The 11,979-nt window shown below is 35.5% G+C and overlaps 3 protein-coding genes across 5 annotated transcripts in view; 1 reads left to right on the top strand and 2 right to left on the bottom strand.

The window, feature by feature from the left end:
• Positions 1-5,361, bottom strand: part of LOC108625588 (retinol dehydrogenase 10-A) — a 6,055-nt gene extending 694 nt beyond the window's left edge. The window contains exons 1-7 of one of the 3 annotated variants that reach the window (XM_018025685.2): positions 5,271-5,361; positions 4,457-4,625; positions 1,288-1,481; positions 832-1,188; positions 522-636; positions 352-436; positions 147-257 (exon numbers count right to left, since the gene is read on the bottom strand). In XM_018025685.2, coding sequence (XP_017881174.1) covers positions 147-257; positions 352-436; positions 522-636; positions 832-1,188; positions 1,288-1,476 — 857 coding nt within the window. In that variant the 5' untranslated portion in view covers positions 1,477-1,481; positions 4,457-4,625; positions 5,271-5,361. Of the gene's footprint in view, positions 1-146; positions 258-351; positions 437-521; positions 637-831; positions 1,189-1,287; positions 1,482-4,456; positions 4,626-5,093; positions 5,223-5,270 lie in introns of those variants that run through there. The other 2 variants (XM_026814107.1, XM_018025687.2) reach the window with 2 other exon arrangements.
• A 1,159-nt stretch (positions 5,362-6,520) lies between these two features.
• firl (firelighter) lies at positions 6,521-9,086 on the bottom strand. The gene is made up of 7 exons (XM_018025701.2): positions 8,931-9,086; positions 8,731-8,868; positions 8,460-8,654; positions 8,212-8,341; positions 7,721-7,838; positions 7,530-7,655; positions 6,521-7,351 (listed from the first exon to the last, which is right to left on the bottom strand). Exons 1-7 carry the CDS (start codon positions 9,084-9,086, stop codon positions 7,249-7,251), a joined length of 966 nt encoding a protein of 321 aa, XP_017881190.1. The 3' UTR covers positions 6,521-7,248.
• Positions 9,087-9,937: 851 nt separating this feature from the next.
• Positions 9,938-11,979, top strand: part of Nab2 (Nuclear polyadenosine RNA-binding 2) — a 5,028-nt gene continuing 2,986 nt past the window's right edge. The window contains exons 1-2 of the mRNA XM_026814108.1: positions 9,938-9,979; positions 10,224-11,924. Of these exons, the coding sequence (XP_026669909.1) occupies positions 9,941-9,979; positions 10,224-11,924 (1,740 nt within the window). The 5' untranslated portion in view covers positions 9,938-9,940. The remainder of the gene's footprint in view (positions 9,980-10,223; positions 11,925-11,979) is intronic.

Here is an 11,979-nt window from a genome sequence, read left to right as displayed (position 1 = left end):
TTTTTTGGTGGGGGGGCTCCGAAATTTTTACCGGTTAGGACATCCACTGGTCTTAATCCGCTGCTGTAATTCTATTTTATCAAGTACTCTTGATCCGAAGAACTTTCCTATTTTCTCTGATAACGAAACAAATTACTTCGTCTTACCTTAGTTTATACAGTAATCTTGACATCCAACTAATGTTTAGATCATTTTGATCAGTTTTCACTGCTCTGACTATGTTCTTGGCTATTCGCTCCTCGCTCTGTTTTAAAGTCCTTTAAGAATGAGATTAAAAGTTGCGATATCAAAGTAGAATAGAGAGCCAATCTAGAGATTATTAAAAAATTGAAATATTTAAGATATTATTACCTGCATTCTGCAATGGGTGAGAATGCCAGGAATGCTAAGTGACTAGTATGGTTACTCAATTCCTGGCAGAGACTTTCCATGAGACCTGGATCAAATCGTTGGGAATCAGTAAATCAATAATACGGAAACTGTTACTGAGTTACCGAAAGTTGTCAATTCGAAATACTGACTCACTATTGCTGCCCTGGATCCGTGATAAGCGTCACTGTTTGACGCAACGGGAGTCACTCCGACTATACGGGCACGTTCTTGATACAACATCAATGGAAGAAACGCCAGAACTGTCTGTGAATACAAAGATATTTTCAGATATTAATTACAAAGAGAATTTCCACAGAAGCAGAGCTGTGAACATAATTTACTCGATTAATCTGAATTTTTTTTTTCTAATTTATCCGTAAAAAAATGATTATCAGTCCTTTTTAATGAATTGTAATTTCATTTTATGAGGAGAATTACGTATTCTAGAACAGAACATACCCAAAAGTGACTCATCAACGTTCTACTAGCCGTGTCGAAAATGTCCTGATTCGAATCACCGACGCAGGTCACTAAGATGTCGACTCTTCCGATATCATCTTTCACTTTTTGTGCCAATCTCCTAATATCATCTTTATCTTCCAAATTACACTCATAAGAGTTGATCGCCGATCTGCACACCGAAGAGTCGTTTTTCCTATACGTATCAACTTTCTCGACCAGTTGATATTGTTTTCTCAATTTCGATACATTTTCCTCAATTAATTTGGAATTACTGTCCACGCAAACTACGGAACATCCGTTTTTCACAAATTCTTCTGTCAAAGATTCACCTAGAGAGGAAGAGGCTCCGACTATCTATAAAAGAATAACGAGAACAAGAAAATATAATTTTTAACAGTGAAAATAATACCAGAGGAGAGAGAGAGAGAGAGAGAGAGAAGTTGAAATTCTTACCAAGACTACGTCTCCCGTTAAATCTCTGGGTGGCTTCGGAAGTAAAGATTTAATGACCGTAAGGATGGCCAGGAAAACGGATAGAAATATACCAATTAAAAATTCAATAGTGAGGAACAACCAAACTGTAGACGAAGGGGAACCCGTTCTCGAACATGTAACCATTATTTCATTCCTTATACAAAACATCTATGCTGAAAATAAATAAGTATGAATAACTAAACAGTAAAACGAGACGAGATAATTAAAATGGGAATACTCCCCATTAAAAAAATTTTCATGGAGCACACACGGTCTATTAAATAATTTCAATTTCCATTTTTACTTTTAACATACGAAAAAACTCGTATCGGTGCACTCGGCAGAAAAAACAATCAACGTTCGAGCACCAAAAAATTGGATACCAAGTGCTTAAAAACTTGTTACGGATGACGCCTAAGGGAACTCAATGGCACACGCGAACGAAACTCGTCAAACGGCGCGGCTGTCATAATCTCACATGTGGGAACAGCTTACTTACTTCTCGGTGGTGGATTGGTTGCGTTCGAAAAATAAAGTCGGCATAGCGAAAGTATATCTACGTTACATAACGGGGCAGTTGGCGACCAGCGAAATGGGTTCGAACCACTATCACCGGTTTGACCGATTTACCCCCTTTTACTACCAGGCACTGTGCGGTAGGTCGAAAATCATTTAAACACATCACAACATTATAGTAACGTTACAGTAACGTTTCTCATGATTTTTATACAATTGTTATATAGATATTATTGAGAAAATATAATATAATTAATCATAAAGAAGATCATAATCGTAATCGTAATTACGACGTAAAGGAATCATGGAAATACCATCTGTACTTTCAGAAATATTTCTACAATCAAGTTTCACATAGAGAGGTTTGTTACTTTAATAAATTTTCTTCATAAAACAATGCAAGTTGTTAAAAATTTTCCTAGTCCTATTAAAAGTCTAAATTGTTTTCTTTAAGCAATTTTCTATGTATATGTTCGAAATGCTATTTATACATATAGCTATTTAGGTCCCGTGTTAAAAAATAATAAATGATACTACAAAAGATGGAACATTAAATTCAGTGTCAGCGAAATCTTATCGAAATTAGATTTTTATTAACACTATCATGCCAAGTATCACGTATGTGTATGCGTTCCTTCTGTATGCCATCAATTATAATTATCACTGTCACGTATGCGTGACGTTAACGTAACATCTTGTTATACATAATAATTCGTGCAGAATTTTATCTAATCTCTATCTAATAAAATATTTGTTATATTTTATCGTTAACAGAGTGATAGTTGTTCGTCGAAATGTATTGCGAGGAACAGAGTTACTTTATGTGCTATGATTCGTGTTTTGAGATGCATTACTAATTGTCGATGTAACGGAAAAAGGAGTGTACGCAATCGTATTTTGCAAGAGCGCAAAGATTAGATACCTATCTTTCATGTAACTCACGAAAACTGGGAACTTTAATAATACCTCTAGATATGAAAGCTTGATGAAAATATAAGATTAAGGATGTATAGGCTATATACTTAAACAATGCTTGCACGTTGAATTTGTTATCAGACGTTAACAAGTAAATTTCTTTCATCCAAAATCACTGTTCTTCCGACGTTTGATTTCTTTTCAATTATACGAAATGCGGTTTTCTAAGCTACATAAACTTTTGCGATTACCGATACATCCTTAACAGGGAACTGTATAGAATAATAACGTGTCGTTAAAGTAATATCGTAGAAACATAATTTTCGTACAACAATAAAGATTTGTTCGATGCTAGTAATTATAGCGTAGCGTGAGCGAATCAGAAAGATCGGTTACGTAATTTCGATTACGTGAAAGCATTCACTTAATGATTGCATACGGGTGCAGAATTTGACTCACAATCAGTGCACGTGCTAGCATACATACAATATCATTGCACGGATCGGTGATTTCTTCCGCGTGCCTCGTGGTTGTTTTTGTACCTGCATCCACGAAACATATTCGGTCCGTGACGACTTCATCGACATTCATCGTTTTTTACCGTCTCTTTAAATAATAGAAACGAGTGGGGGAAAGAAGGTGACCGGAACGGGTCTTTGATCAGAACTGCTTGGTTCGATGAACCGAAACGCGTACCTTTTTATTTCTCTTGTCTGAAGTTTAGATTCAAAGGTAATCGAGTTCAAACTTGTGAAGGCTGTATATTCGGGAACTTATACTTCTGAATTTAAGCGGTATTATGGTAATCATCGTGACAGCTGGAAACTTGATATAGACGAGGACATTCTAAACTGTCAAATTAAAACACATGTAGACACGTTAACTCGATGGAATTATAAATTCATTTTAAACATGTGAAAGAGTTTTACAGGTTTTTATTTTTCGCCTTCGCTGACTCGATACTTCATTCTCCATTGTAGTCGTACAGAAACTCTTTAATTCTGCCCTGCATTATTTACAGTGCTACTTGTAATTTTGAAGAAACTGTTTTTCAACTATTTAAGGATGGATTGGCTATACAGTCAATCCGAAAAGTTTATACTATATCTTAGGAAAACGTATTTCCTAAGAAATCAGACGTCGGAAGAATAATGAATTTAAGAAAAATCGAAAAATAACTTTATACAATTATCTGATGTCTGAAATCTTATTTCTTGATTTTCATGAAAATGATGTGTCCCTGATAGACAAGAATGCATGGATGCAATGAACTCTGTGTCTGTGCCCGTAGTGTCACTGACTTCATGATCCTTGAGGCAGGCGACTGTCGCATATGTATTATCTTAAGAAAAGCCGGTCGTGAACTTGCCTCTCTATTCTTTGGGCATCGTCAAGGTAAACGTGCGTGTTATGATACTTGGTGCAGTAAATGTTTTATTGCAAAAATAATAATTACAATACGATTTCTCATTAATTATGAGAGTATGTCAGATTTCACTGGTTTGTGCAAAGAATACTTGATCTTCTGTTTATACTGTGTCATCAATTTTATTTACGTTCTCATAAGATGTTCTCTACATGTATTTTACATATTTATTAGAATTTCATTGAAGTATTTATTTAATCCCAGTTACGTTATTGAAAATTTCAGGGTTGGCTAACTAGTTTTTGATTGAAACGATGCAAAAAAAAAAGCAAACGGTGACGTGTTACTCACCTTGAACTTGTGCTGGGGAGTTTAACGTAAGTTATCCAAGAAACCTCGACGATATTACGAACCGGTGGAATCCAACGTACAGCATAAAGATCGCTGGTACTCAACGGCACCGGTGAAACATTCGAGAATAGTATCTTAAGGACGAATTTTCACGACTGACGCGTCCTTCCTGTTTACAAAAAATTAAATTGTTTACGCAAAATCTGCCTTTCATGCCTGATTCTAATTTCTAATAGGGGAACAAATTCGTAATGAAAAATTTATTTCATAGTATTCATTCCATGTACTTCAAGGTGAACTTTGCATATCTAATTATTGACGCGATTTTAATACGCGTAAAAAATTTGCTGACACGAGTCAATGCAGGAATTGTTCCAATGATAAAGATTCTTCGAAATTAATGTGAACATTAGAATTACAAATAGCTTGGTGAACGTCGGTGTAATTTATCATTATTTGATACTTTACACTTTTCGTTGAAAAATGATTTTTTTTTTTAATCTTTTTTATCCTTAGTCACTTAGAATTCGAACTGTCAACAATATGCTAATGATATTTCATTACCATTATTCAAGGAAAAAGATTTATTACGGAACGAAAATCTAAATAAATGATTGAAATAAATTACATCACATACAACAAAATCACAGGTGTTGCGGTATAGTTTAATATGGTCACCGTTTAATTAGAAACTTGTGTTCTTTAGTATTTACACAATAAATGGAAAACTAGAAGACAAAATAAAAAGTTGACTAGAAATCGCTGATTCATCGTTTTATGAAAGGTTGAAAATCTTATGAAAAGTCGCACTGACCGAAATCGGAGCTTTCGAGGAGCAGCAACTCCACGCGACGGATATACTCCGACCGCTTGAACTTGACTGAACACCGTTTTCTTCGAACATCTCGGAATAATAAGCTGATAGAGTACAGCAAGGTCATCGCCTTTACACAACACATGCTCCTTACTTTTTACCGTTTCAATTCCGCTTGCAAATCGTTTGTTTCAGATCAGAAGATTCATAAATCGATAATTATCATAATATTTCCTTTCTTCGATTTTCGATAATATGTTAGACCACGTGTCCGTATAAGCCTTGATGCTTTCACATAATATCTGATCTCCGAAAGCGTGTTTGAAAGTAGTTCTATCGTATTCAACCAAGTCTCTGTTATGACCATGAAAGGTTGAAATATAAATGCGCAATGAAAGCATGATACGAGAAATTTAGAATCAATAGGAAGTGACAAACAGCACTGTATAATCATAAAAGATGTTTCCGCGTGTAAGCTATTATAAAAACTGGATGCAGGCTACGTTCGCGCAATAATTTCTGACTGTGAATCTATCAGGATCTGTGAAATAAAAAACAATTCAAGAAAGTATTGTGGCTGTCAAAGAAGAAGAAGCCAGAATTTTTAATTTTTTTCTAGTATCTCGCACGAAAATATCGTGTCAATGATTTCTCTTTCACTGTCTTCCCTCTCGCCAGTCTATTTGTTCGGACAAACATTGGTATACATTATACATATATGTCGCCAGGCAAATGAATTGCATAGTAAAGTTTCTATTTATGACTTTTCGTAGAAATACGTGCTCTACCGGTTACTATATAGATGAGTTTCTGTTTGAATGTCGTCTCATACCTGACTTCTTCGTTTGAAATGGATATCTTAGAATTAAATTGGGATATTCCGTCGAATATTCCGTCGAATATTCCGTTTAAAAGATGAATAATCTTTCGTCAGAATACTCCTGTTACATTATTTAGAATTGCTTTCCGAAGTTCAATGCTTCATTCTAATGCAGATAGACTGTGAGATTTACAATTGGCCAGAATTGTTTATCATCTCAATTAGGTCATCAATCATTCGGTAGACTAATGCATCGTTTATGTAAATGCGGTACATCAGGAAGCAGATGGGTATTCCAACTACGATATGTCAAAGTGCAATAGTAATCAACCATGATCTGTAGAATACAGGATATAAACCATGGATTCTGCATAATTGTAGAAGAATCCACAAGGGAGAACCAGCTTGTCAAATTAGTTTAAGATTCACGTCATTTGCGTTCAGGTCTTTCTACTTTATTTCTTATTCCTGCTTTCATATTTATTACAATTTTACTGTTTCAAGAACCATAAATAAAAGAATATTTACGTACTTAATCCCAGAGTCAACGGAATAAAAAGACTTGGTTATTTCCACTTCTTACTTCCCTATTTACGTATTGGAATTTTTCTCTTCTTATTTCCCTATTTACGCATTTGTAACATAATACTACGAAACGTTAAATCCTGTTCGTAATTCTAATAATTTTATTTACGAATTTTCAAAAATTGTAGTATTAAGTAATTAATATAATAGTTTTTACAATTAGTACATAGTCTAAATCGAGGACTTACGTAATAGTATAAATTCGAGTATAAGAAACATCAATCGTCGACGACGAAATTTATACTTCAGGCACGTAGCAGAAAATACAAACTGGTTGTGTAAGATCGATTTATTTTCGACTATTTACCTAATAGAAAGTCGAACGTTCCGTTATTATTTCGTTTAAATATCTTTTAGCCGTTAGAAAATTCTGATTACGATCAGATCTGCTAAAAATGAATCGTGTACAACAATCTTCAAATCAAGAAATTGTTTAATAACACAAAAGACGTCATCAGTAAAGAAATATTGTTCAGCTTCTATGACGCCATTTGGAAATATAGCAGTAACTCCGTGCAATTAATGAAACGTAATAGTATAGTCTTATGTAATTGTGTAACACATCGTTGCGGTTTACGAAGAGTCTATTTCATAGGTAACAAGTTTTTCCCGGCGTTTCCTATCCACGTCGGCCAAGAAGTCAAGGATCAGTCTCATTACCGTGTCGGGAACCATTCTGCAATTTTTAAGTCGTCACAAATATTCGTAAATTTGTATACATTTAATTGCATGAACTTGTACGAGTTATGATACCAGTACTCGACCAACACAGTGCAATCGGCCAATCACTTTAACTTTTAAAATATTTAATAGCTATAATGGCACTATATTCAACTAATAGAAAAGTAATATACCTGTTAATGGAATTCAAAGTAAAAAGACACCTAGGGATAGAATATTCGGTATAATTCCTCCTAATTGCTTTAATTATTTCTTCTGCCGCATATGCCGGTGATACGACGCCGAATATACAAGGAAATCTGCATATAAATAAAGTCAGGTAATGATGATATCGCGTCCTGACGTTTTACGATTCACGTTTTACCTATATTTTGGATCTCTAGCTAATCCAGTGTTCACGTAAAATGGATAAACAGTTGTGAATCGTATACCAGTTGCTTTACCTTCCGATCTTAATTCTTCGTGAAGCGATTCCATTAGTCCTATTTAAAAATTAATATACATGGTGTCCCGTAACTAGTGGTACGATATACTGGTGGAGCATAAAAAGTCTCCGCGGGATACCCCGTAATCTTGATATCTTTGTATTTTCGAGCATAAATTCTCGAAAACAAAGGTTCACACGAAAAAATTTTATTCTATATTTTCGACTAAGTTCTTCAAATAGAATCACTCACTTCCCATTTGTACCACCAGTTACGGAATACCCTGTATATTCTATTTCGTATATTTGTTATTTAAAACAACAATCTGTTTCGCGAGATGTCGGAAGAACATGATCCAATGTATGAAAAGGTTTTCCCGGTTCGAATTTCAAGTTGTGTTTCGTTAGTTAGCAATTAAGAATTGACTTACCTCTGAGAGCAAATTTGGAAGAACAGTAAGCTACTTTCTGAGACACTCCATATATACCGCACATACTGCTCACACATACTATATGACCTTTCTTGTTAAGTATCATATTTGGTAGGAAAGTTTCTATTGTCTGCATGCAAGGATAGGAAATGAGAATTATGAATCTTCTTTATTTTATAATAGAATATTTCTGGGAGCGGTACTCGAATTGGAACCATGTACTTAACGGTACTAATTATATGACGCACCCAAAAGTTTGAAAAGACGTTGACACTGAACGTTTTTTCGACAAGGTCTGAATCTTGATCCAGGAAGTGACTATGATATAACACAGCAGCGTTATTAATCAAGATCGACACTTCCGGCACGGCCATTTTTCTCATTAATTTCGCCGTCTCCCGGATCTCTAATCGTTTCGACACGTCGACTACGAAACCGTAAGCCTAATTTTATATGAGAACAATTGTAAATTGAATTGCGAAAGAAGAAAATTTTCAATCGTATCATTCTTTATCTCACTTCTCCACCGTTTTCCGATATCGTTCTAAGAGTTGTTCGGTTCGCTTCGGCGTCTATGTCCCAGCAGACAATTACGCAACCCAAAGAAGACAACATTATAGCCAGCTCACGGCCAATACCATGTCCAGCACCGGTGATCTAACGAGAGAAACTGCATATGTAAAATATGCACAATGCAAACATTATCTTCGTATCTTTACCAACACCGTCTCTCCTAACAAACTTTTCCGTCGCGGAGGTATGATCATCTTAAAAGTAGCTACGGACATAGCGAAACTGATCTTCAGGGATAAGATGAAGAGATCATATAGTAAATGCAAATACGAAAGCTTGAAGATACTTTTTATACTTGACATAACTTTCTGTTTAATTGTACTTTTGAGGAACGTTTTGATAAATTAATAGTTGGACTGTTAACTAGAAGTGATCAATTTTTAGAGACGCGAGTCATCTTCTCTTCTTTTACCGTATCGTACACTTTATAGTTACGATAAATAATTCTCAAATTTTTCACTCATGTACGTAACATGCAAACATGAAAATAGTTTTATATGGTTTTATAATCATGATCAGCATGAAGTTTGATGCGCATACTAATAAACATATATAAGACGAACGCGGGTATTGGGTATTATTTTTAAAATGATTATATCGTAATTAGAATCTGACGTTTAATCGTATAAGGCGTATGTGAGTGGATTTAATAATCTCTAATATTCATTGTATTTTATATTACTACATAGATTAAAAATCTGTCGCAATATTTAAGAATAATCGTCATTTCTGAAATTTCAAATTTAAAAAGGGAAACAATATCGATGCCATCTAGTAGTAAGTATGCTCTCGTATACCAAGAAATATGTAGGATACAGAATATGGATGCAGAGAGAAAATGAGATTGTTCACGCCTTTGTTTACGATGAAACAGCAGCGAAAGTGCTGCACCTTGCGATCAATTCGGGAAGAGTTTCCACCGGAGAATCTGTGGGCAGCATAGAGATCATGGATGGCGAGCCCTCTCATTTTCTCTCTGACGGTGTAAGGTTTTCATATCTAGATCGACTAACTAGTCAGTGGAGAGAAGCATTCTGAGCTTTCGTGGTGGAGAATGTTTTTATCCTTTAATATCCGTGATAATATTCTCGGTTCCTTTGTACAAAAACCATTATCTGTTTCTACGTGTCACACTCGTTAAATGTAATTGTCCGTCATGGACATACGCGGGATAGAAGTTACGAATCAATTACGGGTAAGAAAAGGGTCTACGTTTTTACTTGGCTCTTCGTCTCGAGGCACTTAACTTTGTTCTGTGACTCCGAAAAATCTGTATTTTGGCAATTCCAATTCATATGTTAAAGATCTTAAAAGTAAAGCAAGATATTAAAAGAATTTAGAATTAAAAGAGGGAGTGAAAAATCTGTAAATTATTCAACATGATTTACAGCTAATCGTTTGTTGCAAATAATGGAGTAAGGATTATTGTTTGTTTTCAGAGTGCTATCCGAGCTAAACTGCTGGAGCTGGGAATACGTTACGATGAGGAGCTACCAGATTATATTTTAGTAATGGTTGTAAATAAAAAGTCTCGCCAGCAGATGCATGAAGATCTATATTTATTCCTGGAGAATTGTACAACTCCATTTGTTGACTGGTTACACGACCAGGTATTGAAAAAGTTACAGAAAGTCACTGTAGCGAAGAAAAAATCATTGAGAGAATTCGTACCTACAGTCGTTGTAAAGCAGGAGGAAGAAAGGAAAAAGAGAAAGACTTCAACGACCTCTTTCTTGGAAGATCAAGCTATTAACCAGAGTACTGAAAAGTCGTTGAATAAAAACTTGAAGGATGATAAGTCATTCCAGAAACAAATATTGAAGCCGTCTACTGTACCTAGTCAAAAATCAGAGACGAATCAGAACAAAACTTCAGACAAATCTGTAAAAACTGTGAATCAAGAGAATAAATCTGATGGCTCGTCAAATCAGGCTGTCCCGCAGCAGTCTGTGTCTAAGAGAATACAGTCAAACGATAGTCCAAATGCGAATACAAATAAAGAAGTTTCTGCTTTAGAAACTACGAGTGATAAATTCGAGAATTCTCATGCCGAAGCTGCAAAAATCGACGATAATACGTCGTGCCGAAACTTAAAAAGACCGTTAGACGCAAATAATTCCGAGAAAAAGCAGAACGAGACAAAGAGATCAAAAATCGACGAGAACGAGGAGAGCACAACGGAGGATACTACAAAAAGATTAAAATCCTGTGTCAATAAACCAAAAATTACGTCTGTAGTTTCTGTTAAAACTCGCTTGGGCGCGGTGTCGCCTAGGAAAAAGTTCGAGATTCACAGAGAAAAGGCGGACACTGAAAGTCGGTATAGACAAAATGAGAAACGGAACAACAATCGTAATAATAACTTTCCGAGAAGTAGGAACTTCGACACCGAAGATCGTGCGAAAAGAAACCGGGAGATCGGTTTAAAGCACGACGAATCTGACAGAGTTAATAGTATTAAAACACGACTAGGCAATTCCAAGATAGAGAAACCGATTAAAAATATAGAGTTAAGGGAAAAGATGAATCCTAATTTGAAGCCCAAGTCATCAGAAAAGACGATGGTTACGATCAAAGATCGTCTGGGGACGACGGCTACCAATAAATTGTCTAAGCAATCAAGAAATAAAGAATCCGTGGAATTTAAGAGTAAATCTTTGGAGCAAGATCGTGATACTCCTGTTAATAATAAGAACATAAAAAATAGATTGGGACCATTGAAGAATAATTTTAAGTCGTTAAGCGTTAAGAACAGCTTCAATCCATTGGTCAGGCGATCGCAAAGTAGCGAGGACGATGAGTTCCTCAATCTGGGCAAGGAGGAAGAATTAGACGATGATTCACGATCCGCGGGAAATTCTGGCCCCATCAAGTCTCGCATAATAGCCGTAAACAAATCACTATCGTTTAAGACTGAAAAGAAGCGATTAAAATTACTCGAAAAAGGGAATAAAGACATGAGCGACGAAGAAGAGGAAGTGGAAGAAACTAAGATACCCAGTAAAGTTATCGTAACACCGAGACCGCTAAAACCTTTGCAACCAACGCAAAAACGTGCTACGCAATCACTTTTATTGAGAGCTGTTGCAGAAGCGAATCAATCTGTCGTTACGCAAAAGAATCCAGAGCCATCGTTATTGGTATGTGTATGTAATACGTACCGTAAATGATTATAGTACTTTCAGAAGAATACAT

This window comes from Ceratina calcarata, unplaced genomic scaffold, assembly GCF_001652005.2.
Source record: "Ceratina calcarata isolate Rehan_Ccalc_2016 unplaced genomic scaffold, ASM165200v1 scaffold368.2, whole genome shotgun sequence".
Taxonomy (NCBI): Eukaryota; Metazoa; Arthropoda; class Insecta; order Hymenoptera; family Apidae; genus Ceratina; species Ceratina calcarata.
This window is presented reverse-complemented; position numbering and strand designations above follow the sequence as displayed.